Genomic DNA, 23951 nt, shown 5'->3' with positions numbered 1-23951 from the left:
AAATAAAAAAAACTTGAAAAATGAAAACCTAAAAAAAAAAAAAAAAAAAAAAACGAATCAATTCATTTACATCAGAACCTTTCAAACAGAGAAAGGAAGAACACTTTGAAGACCACAAAAGCCCAACTCTGATGTGTTTGAATGGCCCAGTCAAAGTCCAGGCCTAAATCTGGTTGAAAATCTGCGAGGCAACAATCCGACTGAGATGGAGTTACTTTGGAAAACAGAACAGGACCAAATGTCCATCTCTAGATGTGCAAAGTGGGTTGAGATGAGCCACAAAAAACCAGGAGATATAACTCCAGTGGGATGGCGGGGTCATTTCCCTTAAAAATGATGTGGTACTTTGTCTTGCTCTGTCACGAAATGTTATTAAATTAAAAGAAGTTTAAGGCTGTAGTGTGACAAACTGTAATAAAATTCACATTTTACAAAGCGTGTTTTCAGATATATACGTGGTTGTGAAGCTAGAAGTCTGACTGTAAAAGTGATGCTCAGACAAAAAAAATGCACACAAAGGGCAATAATTTTTTTATATATATTATATATAGTTCACCAGACATTCAGAAATTGATGATTCCCCGCATATTACTCACTGCACCTCTGTAAAAGTAAAACATTTCTCTACATCTATGCAGCCTCTGCAGACGGAGAGGAGAACAGGAACAAAAAAAAGAAGAACAGAAAAGCTGACATGATGACTGCGGAGTGATTATCTGGTCTCGTACACTGAAACAATCCACGGGATCTCTGGAGAGTTGGAGAGCGAGGCAACAAGACAAGATAAGATGAGAGGAGGAGAGGCGATAAAGAGCTGAAGAGAAGGAGTCCCAGGAGAGTGAATGAAAGAAGTCTGAGCTTGAAGAGCAGACAAGTGAAAAACAAATTGCATGAGGGACCAAAAGGGAGCAAGAGGTGGGAATAATTGATTTTATAGTAAATAATCTGGATTTCTTAGCTACATATATTGTTTACAATGTTGTGAAGAAAGGCTAAAGAAAAAAAGAACACTTTCCATTTGTGAAGTAATTCAATAAATGTGCAGAGCACAGCAAGATATGAAGGAAAAGAAATCAGGGCAAAGAGAAACAAAGTGATCGGAGATGGAGAAAAAGCCCGAAGCTTCCTCCATGTGCTGAAGTCTCAGCTCATTTCACTTCGGACCACTATCGGAACCATCGGCTTCAAAGTGACCATTTACACAACCCATTAGCTCCAAAGCAACTCCCACAGAGTGTCTGAGCCTTCCTGCAACTTGCAAATCTAAGATCCATGAAGCCTTCCAAAGCTTTAATTGGACTTTTTTGAAAACTAAAAGTGATTTTTCAATCACGTCGCAACACATATATCCAACATCTGAAGAAAAATAAGACAACCTTTGCATCATTTGCAATACTTTTACTACATTTTAAAGGAGCAAAGACACTGAACCTGAAACTATTTTCAAATTAAGCATGTTTACTGTATGTATAAAATCTCATTGAATTTATACAAAGCTCACTATCAGCCGAAATGTGCAGATCTTTTAAGCCGATCTTGTCCACTGAAGTCCAAAACTGTTCAGTAGCTTCTTCTGGAACTACCAGAATGTCTGATCCCAACTACAGAGAAGCAAGCTGCTCACAGGAAACACGTCCTTTTATGGAGCTGTGGCTGTGGAGGCCTGCAGCCTTCATGTTGATATCAAGCAGGCCAATTCGTGCAAGGAGAGATGGTGCAAGTAAGAGCTGCAGTTGCATTTGTTTCTTTATGTAAAATTATGCACCATGCTTCATTTCATGCGCAAACATCAAGACTTTTTTTGATACAAACAATTAAAAATAAAATTTGTGTAATTTTGACACAATAAGTTAAGTTTTTCAGTTCAAATAAATTTAGCTTGATGCTATCTTTAATAAACAGACTTGATCTCATGGATTTGTTTTCATGCTGTGGTTTCTCCAACTGTACAAACCCAAATGCAGATGAACTCGATGTGTTTTTAGTAAACCAGCAGCTTTATACATCATATTTATTTATCTAAATCAAGCATCATCTAAAGCATTCCTCATCTGGTTAAAGAAAGTGTATTTAATAATACAGAGCTTTCCATAAAACAATCAAGTCTCTTTATTTTACTGGAAATGTGAGTTTACAACCTCAACATGAAACGTGTTATTTTTAACATGCCTCACAGATCAACTGTGATTTTGCATATTTTTTAGAAAGCTGATTTCAACTTCACTGGCTTTACCAAGGCCTGATTACCGCCAGACCCATAGTCAAAACTAGAACCTGTCTGCCAGCATGAAATGGGCTAAAAGATCTCTTCCAAAAAAAAGGCAAGAACAAACCAAGGACTCATCCAGGAAATCATAAAAAAAAATATCCAACACACATTTCCCTCCATAAAAAAAAACAACTTATTGATTCTCAAATCTAAACATACTCCGATTGATAAGACCAAAGTAGAACTTGGGTGGTATCCGCTTGGATGTGGAGATACACTAACAACATTTCAAATAGAGATAATGGCAGTCAAACATCGGTAGTAGTATGATGTTCAGGGCCTGCTTTGCTGTTTCAGGATCTGGACGATAAGGAGGCACCGAGTCACAACATCCGACCATCAGTTCAAGCTCAAGAATGTTAATGCAGTGATTCAAATAGAAAGTTTACCTCTGGAGGTTAACATGAAAATTAAATCCAAACTACAAGCCGGTTGAAGCAAGGAGTTCAGAGATCTTTCAATGTACTAAGTAATTTAAGTATGACAAAAAAATAAAAATAAAAATAAATAAATCTTTAAGAGATAAATATGTTTTGTGATGTAAACTGAAACCAACACTGAAGGCTAAAAAAAACTAAAACAATTAAAGGTGTATGCACAAAAGCTGATAATGACTGTGTGGTTTATTCATGTCGACTTACACAAGTACAACAACAACAACAACAAAAAGCAGTAAACACTGGATATGTAAACTCGTATATCAGGATCTGATCTAAACCATAAAGTTTCCTCTGCTTGGTCATTTTTCTAACAGGCATATTGTTGTTCTGTCATATATGTCCCACAAAACTCAGTCTCAGGTGTTTGCAGGGCTATAACGTTGGTTTTATTTACGTTTCAGTACGAACGCAATGGTCTTTTTAAAGAGATTTGACCTGCGGATGGATGGGGGGAAGAGCAAGGAAATTTTTCCTGGATGGATGAAGAACTGTCTTAAATTTTCACAGACAGTCAAAACGTTGTGCATTTTTATGGTCACAGACTTCCCTAAAAAAAAATTCTTCTGTTGCCACATCCTGCTTTAATTTTCATAAGTGCATCTGTCTCTGTGAGCAATTATATGCTGTTTTTTCTTTTTAAAAGTAGTAAGATGAAAAAACTGACTGCAGATGAGTCTACTGATGTTTACTTCAACTTTTCAAGACTGGAATACAAATACTATTAAAACAAAAGTTATACATTGTGATAATGAAAAATTAAAATTTTATTAGGGAAATTGTGTGATGATTGGGATGTTCTGAATAATCCAGAAAATATAATACATTTCAAAAAAACGTTAAAAGTTATTAAGTGAGGACAAGTGTACCCAACTAAAATAAAATGGATATATTGTACATGCATTTTTCTCTACAAAACCCTTTGTTTATGGTCAGTGGCATTTTGACATGGGTCATATCGGCGGCTGCCCAGGGCGGCATTTGAAAAGGGAGTGCAAGAGAGCTGGATTTAAAAAGTTGATACTTATAAATTATAAAAAGGAGATAAATTGAGGGGGAAAAACCCCTCACTGAAACTTCAGGCTGACTTTTCTGTCAATCACGCTGCTAGAATACCTTTATTTACGCCCAACTGGGAAATCTGATGAAATTACTTCCTCACAAACTGGAACTGCACAACTTCAAGTAGATTACACAGATAATGATACATTTCTTTTCTGGCAATACATTTAAAAGTTGTGTCCTCATTTTGCTTAATACCCACAGGTGAGAAAAAGGCCATCCTCTTTCGAGCGCTGTGGCCTTCCTGTTCTTTAATAAAAAATAAAAACAAACTACTGCTATCTAGATCGATTTGATTTTGTGTGCCAGAGTTTATCCAAACAAAAACAACACTGCCTGTCGTTACTGCCCCCCTAAAGCTTGGCGATATATTGCTCAAGTTGTTTTTGTGCCGGTTCTTTGGCCGGCTTTGAGGTGTGACAATCTATTTAGCCACTTAACTCCAATTTGATTGAACACTGGATTGCCTGCTAACACCTCTGCTCCAATGTCAAAGTTCCTATTGTGCTTTTTCTTCCAGTCTGATTCCCAGTTATCTCAAGTCTTCTTCCCTTCTCCTCTCTGCCCCTGATTTACTGCTCTCTTAGCACTTCTTTTTCATTACATTTTCCGCTCCTCTTATCCACAGATGCCCATTTGCTCCCTCAGACTGTCGTCGTTTTACTCGCTCCTATCCCTGCCTCTTCCTCCTCTCATTCCTCCCCCCCCAGCTCTCATTCGAGCTCTGTGTAAGGGTTTGCAGGTGGCTCTCTTGCTGGCTGGGTCAGTAACCAGGGGAAACTGGGGAAGAGTTCACTTCAGTAGAGCAAATGGGAACAAATTGATCCACTTTCACTGCTGTTTGTGTGATGATGTTTGAGCTGCAGGCTACAAAAATGTAAGCTGGGAGTTGAAGAGGAAAAAAATAGCAAGCAGAATACTCATAAACCTTTTGGCCTGAGAGAAGGAGCCGGTTATTGCACTGACTTAAGCACATTTGAGAAACTCAAACTTTTTAGAGACTTCAGGAAACGGTGGTTTCTTAGCACACCGAGTCTTAATTTGTGAATTTGTTCAATTTAAAGCAGAGGGGAGATTTGATACAAGGACTTCATACAAACAAAGATCTGCACAGTTCTGACTTAAAGTTTGGACCAAATTATTTACAATCCTGGCAGATTGAGATTTTAAATTATTTTCATTTAACACACAAGTTTGTTTCTAAAAAGGAATGATAAAATAATTTTAAAAAAATTATGTTTAAGGAAAGCAATGCCAACAATTTAACTCTTCTCATAAATTAAATATTTTTTCCCCATTTCATTGTTTTTACACATAAAAAAAACCCTTTTGACTGTCTCTTCTTGTTTTTATTATTAAAATTACTCAGTTAAATCTTTGCTTACTGGCTTTTTGACAAGTTTCCACTGGTAATTTGATGATTTATCTTTATTGATGAGCTCCAAGTGATAGAGGTCAGAAGACCTCCCTGCCATCACCCTAATCTTTATTGCAGTTCCAAAGATTACCACACAGATAAAAGTCAGGACTCTGACAGGATACCTTTGAAACATTAATATTACTTTCACTCAGAAGAAACGTGTTCAGTAAAAGATTACCGTTACTGAACATGTCTGTTATTATAAATATTAAGCTTCCTTCAATGGTAAATAAAAATATATGGCCTGTACTGTCAAATAAAACCCACCTAAATATATTTTTAAAAGTAATTTAAAGAAAAAAGAAATTAAGGAGTAAGTGGGGAAAAAAACATTTTGAAATGAGTTTTGTCCAAATTAGTAATTTCATTTAAACACTTGTGGAAATTAGTGAAAAAGACTGCAAACAGAACGATCCAGCATTAAAAACAGAGCCGCAGATGTAATTCTGTACTAATCTCTGACAACACATCAAAAGGATACAAAAGAGGGAAAATAATACTATAATACTGTAATTATTGCTTACACTCAACATTAAACAGTTGGAGAGGGATTTCAGATTTGCATTGCAGTAGTTATTTCGAACAAAAACACGTCGGAGGGAACAAAGGGTTTATATAAAATGCAATGATTTATTTGTGTTTCTTGTTTGGAATTCAAAGCTCTGGAGATTTGGTCGAGTTCAGACATCTTTCTTTATCCGGATGCAATTTCAGATTAGAAAAGACAAACACATGATGTAATGTGCAGCGTTGCTCATGCTGTCAAGTGCCAACTTTTTGTTTTAATTTGATCAATCCCCTACAAGTTTGTGTTTCAGATTTGGCTTAAAGCTAAAAACACAGTAATAATGTGGAGTTTGGTTTCCATAAAGTTGATGTCAGTAAACTCCACAAAAAAAAAAAAAAGTTGTGTCAAATGGACAAGAAGTTTATTTCACTTTGAAAAGTCCAACAAAATATTCAAAAACTTTCTAAAGTGATACAAAAATTAAATATTAACTGTGTGAGGACAATTGTAGCACATTTTAAGACTCTTCTCAACAGATCTGGGTATTTAAGGCAGGCTCCGGGGAGGGGAAGGTGTGAGCAACATGTACACGTTGGTTGATTGACAGCGTTAAGACCCTCCTCCTGGCTCTGATTGGTCGTTTCTGACCAGAAGCAGTGTGTTTCTGCAGACGACGGTAGGACCTCAAGGAAGAGGAGCTCAGCTTTGTCACAGATTATCTGTCTCATACCATCAGGACATAGTGACAGTTTTAACAAATTCATGAAAAATATATTTTTTTTATAAACATTACTTATTGCAGCATTAATATAATCACTGGGCTTCCACCTAGTCACGGTTGAATATTCACAGATTCACTTATTCTATATATATATTGGCATAAATATCAAAAGTCAGATATTTGAAAGAAAATTTATTTTGGGAAGCTGATATACTCCACCACACCTCTGAAAGATATAAATCCCAACTTGCTTTAAAATATCATACAAACAATAAGAGAACAAAAAGAAGGACAAAGAATAAAAGTAGATGGTAAAAACTAAAAGTTTAGCTGAATAAAGAGTCGTCAGCTGACTTTTAAAGTAGTCAATGCCGTCAATACCACAAAAAGACAAGAGAAGCATCTCATACAGTCAACGTGTGAATGTCTGAATAGAGCGAACTCCACATTTACAAGTTTTGAAGCCGCAAAGCCCTGAAGATTAACTGCAGCATGTTAAAGTGAACTCTAAAAGTACCTGCTAGCCACCCAGAAACATTAACACAGGACTGGTGTGTGTGTCCTCTGCTTGGTTTTAGTAAGAAAGTGACGCTGCAGAATAACGTAAATATAAAGAAACAAAAGCATGGGAGATCTTCTCTAATCCATGTCCTAACACCAGCCTTCTTAATTTAGAAATATTTCTCAAGTGAAAGAAAGAGTTTCGTACCAGCTGTGTGGTGCGATTGCTTAGAGACGTGCACTAACCAAACATCATCCAAGCTCTTCAGACTGGATGGGGCAGCTCAGTCTAAACGGCTAATTTTAATGTGGAGAGAAAATACACAAAAATATAACAAAATCTCTTTAAATAAAGTTAAAAGTTGCTTTGCTCATCAGTGCGTGAAACAACCAGTTTGACTTGGTACGACTTTGAGAATCATCCATTTGGCCAGCACAATTCGGAGATGTCATTTTTTTTTTTTTTTTGTAGTTGGCCTGTAAGTTTGCAGAGATCTCAGGGGGCATTTTACAGAAACACTCTAAATTCTTTGGGTTTCTTGACCGCCACTTGGCAACTCAAAGTTTCAGCTTCCTCCACAGATTTTCTGTAGGACTGAGAGACTAAAGTCACCTCTTTATGTGCTTCCTCTTTAGCCCCTTCTTTGTTGCCTTGCCAGCAAGACCAATACAAGACCCATCTTCATTGTTCTGGCTCAATAAAGTTTCTTCCTAAACATCCCTAGAAGAAAAAATCTCCCCAAACAATAACTCTTCCACCTCCAAAGGTGACAGGATAAGGATAAACCAAACATGTTGGGCCGAGTTGGTCCCAAAGAACTTCATTTTGGTCTCGTATGACTACAGCACTTTCTCCCAAGTTGTCGCTTAAACATTTAGATGTTCTCAAGGCATTTAAGACAGGCTGTGATGTTTGTAGGCCTGTATCAATTACAAATTTTGATGGACAATAAGTTATTATTGCGATGACGTTGTTTTGAGACCATTTTCAAGTAATGTAATGATAACGCCAGAATAATGAAAAGTTTGTCCTCTCAAGACCAATAAACTTTAATTTTGTAAAAAAAAAAAAACTCACACTGGAACTGGGGGATATTTTAAATAACCACATAAATAAACAAAATGCCCAAAAACAATAAATAAAACAGAAATAAAAACCACAACTGAAACAATAGATGTAACAGATTATAAAATCTGTCAACAAAACTGCCCTCCAAAAAAATATTAACCATTAGAATGGAAATTATGGAGCTTATTTTGATTTATTATGTGGTTAATTAACGTATTGCTTGCTGCATCTGGCTCAGACATAAGCCTTCAACAGCAACAAGATTTCCGTCCATGACAGTAGAGTGCGTCATCAATGGTTCCTTAGTGCTTTCACGTCATGAACAAAACTCTTCCACATGCAGCTACGGGCTAATCCCTCTTCGTCCCTCTGAGGTGAATTCAGTCTAAGTGTAACAGTTATTTTCATTTTGTATTTTAAGAATACTGTAACAAAAATAAAAAATCTGTGATGACTCTCAAGCTTTCATTCTTAAGATATCAGTGTTGCTACAAATGGCATTACTCAGCAACTTAGCAAATTACCAAGAAGAATGTTGCAACCTAAAACGAAGCAGTTCCTGTTTGCTGGCGCTAGAACGTCTGAGCACAGCTTTTACCCGATTCCACGTTAAGTTGAATCGAGTAAAAGTCTTTTATTCGTTTTTTATTCTCCTATAGCAATAATATGAAACATTAGCTTGATCTGAATCTATTCTCAACTGGATCATGTTTTTGTCTTTAAGCCATAAACACATTAGGATTGTCACAGTACGGCAAGTCGTGTTGACACGGTTAATTGTTGTCACCCATAAGTAAAAAGGACACGTGACACCGGGCCAGTGCCGACCTCTGGACTCTGAAATAACTAAGACAACAGAGATGTATTGTTGTGATGCGCATTGTGCAACTTAAAATAAAAAAACTGTCAGCAGCTGAACAATGTAAAAACGAAAATGGTCTCAATCTGTCGTCTTTCTATAAGATAGTGTTAAACTACAAGTGTTTTGCAGAACAATTTTTGTTCTTTTCACTACTGCCAATTTAATCTAAAAGCTCCTGTAAAACTTGTCATGAGCATTTATTAAATCACCAAAACAAAGCGGAGAAGAGACTAATGAATGCCAATTTACTCAAGAAAAATGAAACAAACTTATAGGATGATGTTTCTAATTTTATCAAGTATTAATATGCAAGGTTGTTTCTCCAAGGAGTCTTATCAAACCTCAAAAAGACTTTGATCTTTGAGCAGTACATCCTGACAGGTTTATCTTTGAGTTTGAGATGCCATAAAATTTCCATTTGCACTTCCTTGGGGGAATTTTCCAACAAAGTAGTTCTAGAACTAGCTCAAAAGCACTCATTTATTCATGCTTTTAATCACCAATGCGTTCACTTTAATCGCTAACAGGAGTAAATAAAATCGGTGTTCCAATGTCACCAACACTTTGTGAGGCCCAGAGTGAAGAGCAGCTGCTCTGTGAAGGTGTGTGGTAGATATAGTAATTGAGACCTCAAGCGTTCAACTTTTTGATTTAGCTTATCTTTTTATTATATAGATCATTTTTGAAGCTCGATAAATGCTAAACAATGTACAATGTGAACTGCAGTTAATTTAACGGTTTTAAACGTTTCCCTCAGTTTAAACCTTCAAGACGTATTTCAGGAATTTAAAATGACTGCGACCAGCATACTCGTTTCTGCCACATGTAGCCTTCTTGGGATGCTTCTCAGCACCGTGACCTCTTTTTATCTTGGAAAATGACCCGACTGGCGAGTGACACCACGTTTAGTCAGGTGACATAAACTGGTAATCTGTGCTGCATCGCCATGGTAACATGCGTGCCAGTAAGTACTGGGGATGGCAGGGTGCGTCTTTTCATGGCTCTGCTACACCCATCTGACTCACTCGTACACACACACAAAAAAAAGAAAAAAAACGCGCACGGCTGTCATCACAAAACCTGATTGCAAAACATCATTAGCAGTGCGCCAGACTCAGCTGGAGCAAACTGGCCATCAGTTTGAGACCCAAACACAGACTGGTCTGCAGATTGCTCTGTAGGGATAAAAGCTGACAGCTCAATTACTGTACGGTCCAGGCTTTCTTCATTTAGTTTCTATGGTTCATCTCCCTTTCGGTTTTCTCTCAGTTAACCTTCTGTTCCTCATCCAGTCTGCTAAAATCCGTATCTCAGCCAGCTGGCATCAGACTGCCTCCACCAGGCACAGTGTCGGGCCCAAGAGGGCATGAAGACAGAAGAATCGGGACAGGAGACGCGTATACTGGAAGCAAAAGAGGGAATCAAAGGAGCATAGGTAAAGAAAAAGAATGGAATTTAAAAAAAAAACCCAACATGAACCGAGCTATAAGACGACCAGGTGTAGGTGACAGAAGGTGTCTCTCTTCTTTTTTGACTCTCTACTGTAGCTTAAACACTGTGATGCTTCTTTACTGATCCTTACTGCTCATCATGCATTCATGTCTGTAGTTTTCCAAGTCAAGTCTCAGCTTGTATGAAAATGTGACCCACTTCATAAAAAAAAGCAAATCTAAACAAGCTTGAGTGTGAAAGATGAAGGCAAAATATGTAAAAGATAAAAGATTAGAGCTTTCTACCCTTATCTGGTAAGCAAACCATACCATTTCATCCCAGTGTATTGACATTTTACACCCATAAAAGAAAGATTTTGTGCAGCTGTACCGAACTGCCTACGCTACCATACTGTCTTCGGGCAATACTTAAAAAAATGCAAGATCATCATGTTCAAATAACAGTTTTTCTACAGTCATTTAAAAAGAAAAAACTGACTTTTTGCTCCACAAAAAGTCTGAAAACATAACTTCATGTTCCTTTTTAGTTTAAATGAAATAGGGGAGAATTTCTAATAATAACCTAATTTATTTTGTTCAGCTAAGCAATGGAAACTTATTAAAATGGTGGCTTTATCTAACAGTGAACCATTATAGCATTACCATAGCAGCATTGGCATAACCAAACGGACAGACAGAAAGTTAAAGAGGAGCGGCAAAAGTAAATGAGCTGGATAAGCATTGCTTCCTAATAACTGATGGCATCATCAGATATTAAGCTCTTAGCGTCTCATGACAGTCACACAGCAACAGTCTTCAGTCAGAGGCTTGCTCAGATTTGTTGTGTGACTGACTGCTGCCTGAGATCCTTCCTGCCCACAGCATCAACATGCTCAATGACTCTTTGAAGATACTTCCGCCGCATGAGTTACGACATTTAACTTTCTTGTGGGAAGAAAAAAGTCTTTTTGGATTGAATTGAATACTAGTTTGGGCACTTATAATGTTCAACGGCATATTATTTCATCATAACTGTGCTGTTACTGTTACAAACATGACATCTTCTTTTCCCTTACTGACATCATAATGCGTACCACAGACTGCTGCGTGTCAGTTTATTTACCCTGTTTGTTTGTTTTTTTTTATTTCATGGATTATGGAGTTAAAGAACCATAAAAATGCTCACCTTTGTCTTTAATTAAATGCAGTTGTATGTCATTTTCTGCAGCTTTTATGTGTAATTTTCTATCCACTGAGTCTGGCTCTGATCTGGGGGTGAGTTGAGAAGAGTCGATCTAATTGAAGTGATTTAACCCTTGTGCGTGCGAGGACTGAGGCAAACATAGAGGACTGTGGCAAATGATACAAGTTTTACGTGTGTGGGGTCGGTTGGACCCCATTTGTAAACACACAGGCTAAAGTGCACAACCAGGACAACAATGCAGCTGAAATCCATAAAAGCAACCAAAAAAAAAAAAACATGTCTGGCTTTCTCAGCCTATTTAGTGTATGTATATTTTTATGGAATATAAGAAAAAAATATATATAGGGTTTATAGATTTTAGATTCAGCACAAAATTATTTTTATTTCATGTGTAACTTGTAACAACAATGCAGCTTTATTTAGGAATATTTAGTGCTGTGCAGAAGCTTGTATTTATTTATGAACACCCAAGTCAGAGGTCTGCAACCTGCGGCCCCGGAGCTTCACCTAGTTCGTTAGGCCGTCCACATCCAAAGTCATGAGATTGAGCCACAAACATTTATTTAGTTCCCACATGCATTGTTCATTTCATACAGAAAAAAAAAAATAACTTTTTTTTTTGCAAGTAAATATTTGTCTTCTCAACATAAATCAATCCATAAATCAAACAAATGACGGACGCTATTGCTTAATGTACCTAGAATACCAAATTAACTTTAAATAGTTTAAAACCAGTCAAACTAAATATTAGAGTCTGGAATAAGAAGGTGGACCATCAGCTATGAGGAAGACGAAATGGGCTGAATGAGAAATGTTTAATTGCTTTAAAAAAAAATCATCACAAGGCTTCCTACACTCTCCTGTCTTTAGTATATTGGGCTCAGTAACCAGCATCATGTGTGGCTATTTACTGTTATAAGCTCCCAAAAGGTGGAATACAAACCAGCACAATAGCAGAAAAACATGTTCATTTCAATGTTTTATTGAATACTATGATTATACTAGTTATGATTAATCTTTTCCGACATCTGCAATTCGATGTATGTTGTCCTGCTAATTACAAATTATTGAAAAGATCTTTGTGTTTTAAGAAACTTTAACTGTGTGGAAAATTTTGCTTTCACAAACATGTTTGTTAAAATGTGTCATTACACTCTTTGTTATTAAAAATCACACACTGTTGTAAATGGGAAGTTTAACATTGAAGACTTTCAGCTACTTTCATCCGACATGGTTGTTTTACACAACTATTACATTCATTTATCAGAAATATAAAATTAATACAGCAGGATGCAAGTAAACTTGATTTCATTTTCAGCCATGGTGAAAATGGTTCCCTCAGGAGTAGCTTTTAGAGATCTGCCTCTGAACAAATGAGAGTACAGGCAGAAAAACTGGGTCAAGGAAGATTTTTTTTTTTTTTATTTTTTCTAAGCCAAAGAACTTCAGTGAAAACTTTGTCAAATGTTGTGGCTGCACTTTGGGTCAAGCTGCACCTAAAGCCTCGACAGTCTGAGTGATAAACAAGGTTTGACGCACAGCAGTGTTCAAGGTGGAGACCATGAACTTTGTGCTGTGGCACAGTAAAAAAAATCTGATTAACACGGTTACATTCTGGTTCCTTTTGAGGCGGTACTGAACGCAACGCCAAAAACTAGAAAATAGTTTATGTTAAAGCTGTAGAAATTGACATCTTGGAACAAATGTTACGAATAAATTCAGTAGTAAAATGTTTTACAAGAGTTTTAGTTTTTTGAGTTAGACATGGGCAAAATGAACTCTGAAGTTTAACTAGGATATTGCGTGATATTACCAACATTTAATGTGGAAAATTTCAAAAACATGTAAATAAAGATTTTGCCGCTGATTAAAGAGAAGAGTATAAATCAGTTTTAAAATTTAATCAAGCTATTTTATTATTATTTTAAATTCTAGACTAAATGACAATAATTTAAAACCCAAGTCTGCCAGGCTTACAAGTAACTCCATAAGTTTAACTGTGTAACAGTGTGTATTATATTATTTAGACAAGATTAACTATTTCTGTACATACAGAGCGTCGGAAATGTAGTTCCCTTTTTATATTCTGCACTTGTATGGGTCGATACTGTTGTTCTGCAGAGAAAAAAAATGATTCAGTCTTCCAGTCAGACAAAACCCCATTTTGAAAGAACAATCTTCATCCACATATTGCCCTAATAAAGCGAACCGCCTGCATGACTCTGAGTAACACATGGAGTTTCCTCAGCTGTCACCCTGAACAGCAGCTTGATTACAGAGTCAGGAGAGATCCACTGAGTCTCAACCGAGTCGACTGAGCCAGTCGACCCACCGACAGACACAGAACAACAGACGTGTCTACACAGCATGTCTTACAGCAGGCCACAGGCTCACCTTGGGCTCCATGGAGATGAAACTATGGCGACCACGGCTCGATAAAGTTGATCTCTTGATAGTCCGACTGTGGAAGAAGTGATAGTGGTCTTTGAGGTCCCCAATCTGCAAAGCACATATGCAGACATTAATGCATATATATCAATATGTTATTTGTACTTATTGATATGTTAAAGTGAGGCAGTGGTGGCATTTTTACTGGTGAACCATCTTTAGACAACCAAACCATAGAACATAAATTTATTATTCCAATAAATTCTATTGGAGATGTTACCAGAGTTTTGGTACAACAGCGACCAAAGCTACACATCAGGAAAAATATGTAATTGAAACATGATATTGTGACCAACTAGGACTGGGTGGAAGATATGATGATATGATGATTGATAGTTTAGGTATTTTGAGACAGACATGATGGTTTGTATTTCCTTCATGTCAATTTTATGAATACAAATAAATACAAAGAAAAGATATTTGCTCTAGATAGAGATTAGTTTTTTTCTATTAGAGCAATTATTTTATGTAGAGAAAGTATTAATGACTTAATTGCAAAAAAGTTGATATATTTTTCTATAAATAATCCACATTTTCCTTTTTTAGCATTACACATTGTCAACACCAAGAATGCAGGATATTGTGAAAACATTCGATAATATCTTAAGATCGTAGTAACAATACAAGTTGCAGTTCATAAATAAACAAACAGTGTTTAACCCTTTCTGCTCTGCAAACATAGACCAGAAACAGTCCAACCAGCTACAGGAACAAAATAATTGAATTTTTCTATCACAAGGTTTCATTAAAAATGTTGATCCTGACTGAGGCCTGTAGTTTTTAACTCTTCATGACTTGCGCATCTTCCGAAACATTTCATGCTGCTTCAAAAAAACTGGCAATACCATATTTGAAAGTATAATACATTGGCTGCAATGTATTTCAGCTCAGACAGTTGTTTGCGATATGCATACTGTGTACAGTGAACAATAAATATGCAATACATTATGCATATGCTGATTTTTGTTTTCCCCCAAACCAGTTCAGATGCTAACCGGTGCTCCACTGGTTTCAGTGACTTCATGAGTTTCACCACAGCCAGATTTGGCACTGATAAACTAGTGCATATCTTGGCAAAAAGACAAAGCTGAGCCACAGAAAAGAACCACTTTCCATCTGGAGATCAGAGACCAACAACCACGTTAGAGAAACGTTTAATACTCCTGAAATGGTTTCATCTTTGATTTGCCTAATTTAAGATAACAAACTGGAAAGCCGCCAGGTTTTAGATTAATAAAAAGGTTGGATTAGTTCTGGCATAATGTCAGTTACATGGCTCGTGAGTTTGAGTTGTTTATCTTGGTAAATCATCCATTATGAGGTTTTATGTGGATAGTTCCTAAGCATCATTGGTCTTGGACTGAGAAGCATTCACAAAATCAAATTGTTGTTTAAATGGCTTTGATAAAAATGGTGATATGAAGGCATCCGTTTGTGGTGCTCCGAAGACAGACAATGTGATTCCTGTAGATAAACTGACTGTACCCAGAGGTACTCCGATGAATTGGGCTTGTGTCTTGTCATCTTACTCTAGATCAATCATTTCCATTCATCAGGGGCCACCATCATAAAGATCCAAGATGTTCCCCTGCAAACCTGTATTAAGTAATTGAATTCCTCGGTGTGTTACCATGTTGTGCAGGAAACCAATTTAATTGATTCTGATGAGTTGCAGCAGGAGAACATCTAAAAGATGCCATTGAGAGTGGGAAGTTTCCAGTTTTGTCCAACACCGACTCCATAATATCAAGTGTGTAACTTGACTTTATGGAGGATAAGACACACTTCTCCTCGACTTCCTGGCTGTGAGTTTCTTTTGTGCTACAAAATGTGTGAAGGTCTGGCCGGGTGCCTTTATGATGGTAATTTGTACAGGTGTGGATAAAGTTCTCCACAGCTGCAGCACATAGTGTAAGCAATTTATAGGTTTCTATAAGGAATGTGCTCTACAAGTGACTACCAAGAGTTAATTTAATGTTTGTTAACATTTCTTGTTCCTAAAAGTTTAAAAGCAACTGCAATAAAAGGTCAGAGAAAAGGTGAAACCCGAGACAAAATGAAACACGACCTTTGAATGACTGTGGGGGGGAAACGGGACAAATGATACACAGAAACAACAATGGTAGACAGCCGGCAAGCTGCTGTAAGGTGATTAGTTTTAATAATTGATAAAGACCATTCAATCCTTCAGATGATCAAACTGTCATGGCTGCCAGGGGTCCTGTGGTGCATCGCTGCTCCACGGCAGAGATCCACCACCACAGAGTCCATTAGATCAGCTTTCAACTCCAACACGCGGCCGCATTTTCCAGCTTACGCTGAGAGGAGATGAGAAACAAGTAACTCCAAATAGCTTCACATCTACACCCCTGAGCAAAGCTTCAAAATGTCCTTATCGCCTCTCTTTCTATCGCTAAAGGCTGGAGTTGTCACCGTAGCTATGACAACCTGTGATCACAGGTGTATATGCAGGTACTTCTAAGGGCCACAGATGTTATCCAACTACAACAATCTGCTGCAAGTTCTCAATAGAAACAGCAGCATGACGTGGAGGCCGAATGAGAGGGAGAAAATGCAGGATTGTGGGCACAAAAACGCCTTGTAACCCTGACTTTTTCCGCAGATTAATTAAATTTTCATCTCATCTGCAGAGTTCTCTAGGGAACTCAACAAAACACGCACGTTGCCCAAATAAACAATGATGTAACAGCTCAGACGGTCAAACTGGGAATTCAAACTTTAATCACACTACTGCTTTCATTTTAAGTCAAACAGGGGGACAATCACAACACAAGGAGCTGAGAAAATTACACACAAATCTACTCTGAATGATTCTGCCAGATTCAGATCAGGTTGCACCATTGGCAATTCGAACCCCAATTTGACATCCTCACATTGCCTTTTTGTCCTATTATCTGTCACCCTGTGTGGATCGATTATTGTTCTGATCACTTTATAGGCCAGGTGGCTAATGAAATATGGCAGAATATGTTCACACGTCACCAGAACTGCAGTAAAAGGACAAGCTGTCCAGACAGAGCAGAAATCAGGGTTTTAGTCGTGGATGGTTTTATCAGAAGCAGAAATGCTTCTGAAGAGAACAGGTTTAAAAAGAACCGCTCAGTGCTGCACCTTGGAGGAACTTGTCTGATGACACAAGTAGGAAACGGATCTCAAAAATTAACGATCTCCAGAAATTCACCAATGGAGAAGTCAAAGCAACTGATTTGATCAATCTAGAAAGAGTGACCGAGTTAATTCTATTGACTTAGGGCTCCAGCTAACCACTGAAACAGTCACACTTCTAACAAGCAGTTTTCCAACCAAAATTAGTCCAATAACCCAGCAACAACTCATCCAGGAGCTCAAAGATAAAGTCGGCAACATCCAAAGTGAAAGTGTTCATGACTCAACAATAAGATAGAGAGTGAGAAAAAAAAAGTATCTATTGGAGCTGAAAACCTCTCCTCAGCTGGTTATACTGGACACAAATACCTGTCTCACACTTAATATCACTTAATAATACACACTTAACATCTTCATGATCCCCAAAACGTTTGGGAAAGTATTCTGCCGACTAGCTTTTTGGGACATTTGCTCCATTACACCTGGTGAAACAAACAAAACAAAAAGATGGTCATGCTGCCAGTTAAACTCGGTAATAGTGAGATGCAGAGCCTAGAGCTGCTTTGCTGCTCTGAACTATAAGGAATTTGCCTAATTATTGATAGAACCAGTAATTCTGATCTCATCAGAAAATCCTGGCCGTTCAGTGCTAGGACGGTGATCAGCAAGTCCATTTTGGAATGACTAAAATAGAAAGGCGGCGTTTCTGAAAAGGCCTCGTCATAGACCATCTTTAAAAAAGATGAAGTGGTATGACCTTAAACAGGCTTTTCATACCGAAAAATCCTACTAAAACATTTCAGTGTGGTAGCAAGCAAAAGCAAAAGAAATCTATGAGGGGGTAATAGGAGCTTCATTTTTTTTTTGACTCACTTTATTTTAGCAATCTGTGTTGCCCATGAGCAACTTCCTCCTGGAAGACTTTTATCAGAGGCACATAACCACTTCTCCTTTCAGCGGACTAGGATTATAGAAAATTACCAGATCCATCAACTTGATGTAGCAGTTTCCTTTTTTACCAAAAAAGAACTTGGGTGCAAGACTACCAAAATTCAATATCACGAAACTATAATTGGGTGAAATGACCAGCACCATCTTCTGCCTGAGCTTCAACAACAGAATTAAATTGTTTTTGTTTCTGTCCTTCACAACAAGTCCTTCCTTTGTTTTGTGAAGGAACATAGTCCTTCACAAAACAAAATGAGAAGCACAGAAACCTAAACCTAAACAGCACTGGTTTTAGAAAATGCAACATTTCACAACACACAAAAAAAAGTAACTTTTTTTAAATCATTTTATCTGAAATGTTTTCTGGATTTCATTCTTACCTCCTCTGGGTTGTCAAGTTACCTTTTGAGAAACTTGCAGATTTTTAATGGAATATTCCTTTATTTTTTTTTAGCCTGCATTTGTCTTCCCCAGTTTTTGGCAAATCCTAGAACCTCTCGTCCCTTAACCTAGTAACCACCAAACAGTCTGCAAGGCACATTCTGGTAGCCCAAAAACATGGGAAAAGAAAAAAAAAAAAAAACGCCCTGTACGAATCACCATCTTCAGTTGTTATTGATCCAAGCGTCTCCAGTCTGGCTCCAGGTTATGACCAACCCTCTCAATGCGATCCACATCCTCTCCCATCCCTGCTAAACACCAATTTGGACGGATATCCACGTCTGGGGCCTCATCAGCTGATTTAGACTCAATTTGAGCCAGTGTCTTAGTCTGGGAAGGGGGCTCCACAGCTAAGAGGATTACCCAGAATTCCCCAACGAGGTGCTCTCGTACTCCATGCCAACTCTTTTCATCCATCCGTCCATCCATGGTCCCAGCTTTCAGCCCCTCATTCTGTCATCTCTCAGTGTGTGCTTATCTTTGTCTGATTTCCTCTTCCCAACCCTGTAAAGAAGACCATATTGTCCCTGTGCAGCATTTTTTCCGTCCCATCCCCCTTTGTCTTTCTTTAAGCACTTGATCCCACTCCCAATTAAACCCCTCTCCTAATTTAGCATCCATATTGTTATTTTATCCTTTGTTACAAGCAGCCAACCTGAGCACTCTAGGCAGCTTTAAACTGCAAAAACCTGCACGTTAATGTGAAAAATAAAACATATTCCAAAATTAATTTCACATACAGTGATATGAATGTTGTGCCGATAAACATGCTGAGGGTCGGCTATGACAGAGATGTCAGAGTTCACATCAAGCAACCAGAGCGTGCTGCTATCAATCCCATGGGAGCGGCTTTCAGCTGACCCCAAAATAAGGAAGTGAAGTGAAACTCTTGTCTATGAGGTGTCAAAGTCCAATGAGTGCTCCATATTGAGATGGAAATCAGGGCGAACGGCGGGGGTTGGGGGCACCAACCCACTCTGCCGGGGAATTCCTATGTGCAGGGGGGGTTAGTATGGAAAAATTGGGAGCGTGTGTGTGAGTGTGTCTGAGAAAAGGGGTGCAGGGGGTGGGGAGAAGAGATTCAACACATTAGTTGCTGTCAAAGAGAGGGGATAAACGAGGCCATTAAGGCCTACTCTCTCCGGGAGTACGGTGGGTGGGCAGGCTGGGTAAGGTGGAGAGGGAGGGGATGGTGGTGGGGATTCAATAGCTGTTGACTAGGCTACCCCACAACAACCTGTCAGAATGCCCCCCTCCCCATGTTCTGTGCTGTCTGCACACCCAACACTGGCAAGTGCAGGCATGAGCTGCCCATGTATGATGGCGGTACTGGAGCGTGTGTGGGGTCCACATTTGGGGCTTCTTTTGTCGGCCACCATTTCAACTTTGTCAAAACACATGTAGAAGAAAAGGGATAAAACCTCCCGACACCGACACAGCATCCTGCTGTTAGTTACTTTCAGTTTTCCTTTTTCTACTTCTTTAAATATGTTGTTGGAAGTTATTTTCTACCACATTGTACAAAAGCCCCTTGCTTTACCGCATCAAATCAGCTGAGTGCGGTTGGGACTTGAACTGCCAATGCAGGTGCAGTTTACCCAATTTATTCATGCCACTAGATTTAAAATTATGCTTTCAATCACCCAAAAAGTTTATTACTGATTCTAAATCATGCAGGCAGCTCACAAAAGATAAGCCAAACAGCGTGGTAAGACGATCAATTTAGAACAAAAAAAAACTTTGTTTTAATTTTAAAAAAAAAACAGCAATACAAACATTACATACATACAAAAATTATTTATAATCTTATCATTGCTGGCCAGCTTTTTGAACGTTTCCACTTGGATTGATGAGCTCCAAGTCTTTGAGGTTGGAATACCTCATTGCCATCACCCTAATCTTCAGCTTCCTCCGCAGATTATCAATGCAATTCAAATCAGAACTCTGGCTGCACTGCTCCAAACACGTTGGTCAAATAAAAAGAGGACTTTGAACCTAAATCTGGCAGGGGTATGAATAATTTTGGGCTTGAGTCAAAACTGGGTAATTCAAATCTAGTAATCGATACCAATGTTGGAGCAGTAACTTTTAGAAATTACACGCCATTTGTTGTAACATTTTAAAATGCTGCAATATCATTCTCAAAACTTTTGCATAATAAGACGATTTGTGAAAGCACCCAAACAGCCATTTCTCAAAGGGTAGAACCTATAAGCAAGGGGTGCAACACTAAAAGTTATGCTGGAACATAATGTGCTTTCTTTCTATTAAAAAGTTCTCCTGAGGTGAAAAAAAGTTGCTCTTTTTGTAATCCAAATTCTCTATGGGAACATCATCCGTTATTATCTCTCTCTCTCACACACACACACCCTGCCTGTTATATAAGCTGGATCCACTCCGGACCTTTAGGTGTCCAAGATCAAGAGCCAAGCAGCGCTGGCTGCTCTCACGTTTGTGTCAGGAGGAGCAAACACAGGAGACAGCTGTGAGCGAGGCTCAAAGCGAGTTCACTGTGTCTTCTGAACTAATCTGCGGAAACCCAGAGAGGAGGCACCTGTTGTACCATCCTGCTCTCCGAGTCTTTGTTCCCCGCAGCTCCCCTCTCCCGATCTGAGGTCCGGAGAGCCGCAGAAAGAGTTGGGAGAGCAGGTTTCGGTTGAGATTCCGACTTGTGCCTCGTTTCAAATCTGCGTCCAACTCGCGTGAGTTGAAGCAAACACGAATGCACAAACACAACTCTGGCCGGGCGCAGTCTGTGTGACTTACCTGTCCCATGTTCCTATAGCCATATTTTTCCGCTATCCGATCGGCCACCTCGGGTCCGCCGGCTATCCTGACTGCCCAGTGGTTCGTGTAAAGCCGAGCTTTGCACGGCGGGGACGCAAAGCCGAGATAGAGCGCCAGGACGCAAAGGAAGCTCCTTCTCCAAGCGGCGTTGTGGACCATCTTCCCCCCACTTTTAACCAGACTCTTCTTCTCCTCCTCCTCCTCCTCCTCAGCCGACCAGGCAAACAACCAAACTTCTCTTCTCGCCGAGCAAGACTCTCATAGGAACACAAATATCCGGGATGAGGGGGGAAAAAAGGAGAAAAAGAAAAACACTCCGAGGGAGAAAGAGAGGGACAGAGGGGGGGAAAGCTCCGAAGAGGGGGAAAAAATACACCTTATCTCCAAACCTCTGCTTTCCACATGGGAGAGTTGGAAGTTCGTGTGCCCTCTCACTCTGCTCCTCTCTCTCCCTCTTTTTTTTTTTTTTTTTTTTTTCCACGGAGGACGAGGAGGAAGTGTGTGCGTGTCTGTGCGCCGTGCGTAATCACGCGCGAGTTGGTGCGGGTGTGCGCGCGCGCGCGCGGAGCTTCTCAAAGCTGATTTCTCTTCTCCACCAACTACTCGGATGTTGGTCGCTCAGCGCATCATGCTTTCATGTGGCGAAATGGCTACAGCGCCTCCCCGCAAATAACTGGCTGACAATCCGGAGAGTAGAAACAACTACAGCCGCGGGGTTTCCCTCCCAACTCCGCTGGGTCTTAAAGGCAACCTGTTTGAGGACGCAGCAGACGCAGTCCAGGCAGAGGGGGTTAATGCAGGACAGGGGCCAACTTCAAGGACTTCATCCAGCGACACCTCCCCCGGAAAAAAAGAAAAAGAAAAAGAAATAATTAAAATAAAATAAAGCTAGAAGTTGTTCTACTGTCACCATCGTATTTTTATTTTTATTTTATTTTTTATTTTTTTATCATTTTGGAGAAACAGCTAAATAAATAAAGATAGATGGGGGGCCCGCGCACATTTTGGTATTGACTAACAGTGGAAAACCATCGAACAAATTGTTGTATATTTATTTGGAAAAAAAAAAACTAATACAGATGAGTAGAAATCTGCATTTGGGTTGATTCTCTTTTCATGTTTAACTAATAGTAAAAAAAAAAACAAAAAGGACTGACCACTTTTTCCTATTTGAATTTCTAGACAGGCACCTTGTTAAATGACTATGCTTTACTGTGACTGTAGGGGGCGCTTTTTTCAGCACATCGAAAGAGCTTTCCCGCTTAATTTTTCACAAAATAAACATAAAGGAGGATATGTTTAACAAACGTGGCATTATTTTTATGTAACGTTTTTATATAGCTTTTTCTATTTATTTATTTATTTGATTGCTTCTCCCTTCACATTTCACGGGTCGATCGCTGCACGCCGGCGGAGCATTTGCTAACACTTTGTCCTCTCTCCCATGCATGTGAAATCTGTCCGGGTGCCGCTTCCTCCCACAGTCCAAAACAAAACTGTTAGTTCAATTGATTAATCTAAAATGCCCTTAGTGTGAGCGTGTGCGTGCACGGCTGAGCCTCTCTGTGTTTGGCCTGCGATGTCCTGCCGACCTGTCCAATCTGCTCCCCGCCTGATGACCCCTGCCAACCTGCAACGACAAGCCACGGATCAATGCACTGGTTGAACCTCAGTGGGAATATTCCACACTCCCCAACGATTGTAACTATACACAAAACCTTTATTTTTACTAGTAGAAACATTTGTAAAAATGCTTCCTAATGTTTTAGCTAACAGGGCAGCCTTAGATCGAGACAGGTCTGAAATATGTAGAATGATCAGACTTGAATTAGTTTACTTTGATGTTATTGGTTGAAATGGTTAAATGACTTCAAGGTTTTAGCAATCTGATTTCTTTTATGTTTTTATTTTTAAAACTCTAACAGAAAAACAAACTTAAAGCTTTTTTTTTTTTACTTTAAAGCAAAAGTCAAAGAAACAATTAGTATGTTCTTTTTAATTTCTAATTTCTGACTTTTACTCAGATTTTTAACTTTAGGTATTGTTCTTGTATTTCTGAAATAACCTGGAACAAAGTGAACACACTTGTAGACAAACTGGAACATGTGCACATAACACATCATCTGCACACATGAAAATGTTGTGTTATGCACTAATTATTAGCACATCTGGGAAGTTAATAGATTTCACACATTGCACTGTAAAACCTCTATTAGCAAACATGTCACCTCAGTGTTTTAACACATAAAATGGAAATAATTACATTTTTTAACAGCTTGTGTTGGTAATAGTACTTCACACCAGCAAATCTAGCTGTTTTCGGATTTGACATAATTTCTTATCCTGAGCTCCGATTTCTGTAACAAATTACAGAAAACAGGCTTGCTATTGGCAACAATATGTATTTCTCCTTATGTCATGCTTCCAAACACCATAGCTATGTGTTTGCAAACATACACACATAAAACACGAGCATCTGTCACAACGTTTTACATATTCTTCTCCTTGAAAATAAATCTTACACCTTTGAAGTGTCTGTTTTCCCTTTAAATTGAACCACGTTTGTAGGGACAATGCATTTTTGGGTTGAGCAGCATCCTCTCTGCTAATACCAGAGAGAAGACAGGGTGATTGCATGGGGCAGCATCTTCCTTGCTGGGGAAAAAAAAAAAAAAAAAAAAAAAAAAAGCTTTAGCAGTTGAGACAGTCTTAATGCAG

General features: G+C 38.7%; 1 protein-coding gene across 4 annotated transcripts in view; it reads right to left on the bottom strand.

The window, feature by feature from the left end:
• The window catches only part of pcsk5b (proprotein convertase subtilisin/kexin type 5b), a 111263-nt gene extending 89257 nt beyond the window's left edge, over positions 1-22006 (bottom strand). For 2 of the 4 annotated variants that reach the window (XM_015039021.1, XM_015039022.1), the window contains exons 1-2: positions 21213-21919; positions 13878-13982 (exon numbers count right to left, since the gene is read on the bottom strand). In XM_015039021.1, coding sequence (XP_014894507.1) covers positions 13878-13982; positions 21213-21392 — 285 coding nt within the window. In that variant the 5' untranslated portion in view covers positions 21393-21919. Of the gene's footprint in view, positions 1-13877; positions 13983-21212 lie in introns of all 4 variants that reach the window. The other 2 variants (XM_015039024.1, XM_015039023.1) reach the window with 2 other exon arrangements.
• Positions 22007-23951: the final 1945 nt, after the last annotated feature.

Source organism: Poecilia latipinna, unplaced genomic scaffold, assembly GCF_001443285.1.
Source record: "Poecilia latipinna isolate Pla-1442-1.1 unplaced genomic scaffold, P_latipinna-1.0 Scaffold460, whole genome shotgun sequence".
NCBI lineage: Eukaryota > Metazoa > Chordata > Actinopteri > Cyprinodontiformes > Poeciliidae > Poecilia > Poecilia latipinna.
This window is presented reverse-complemented; position numbering and strand designations above follow the sequence as displayed.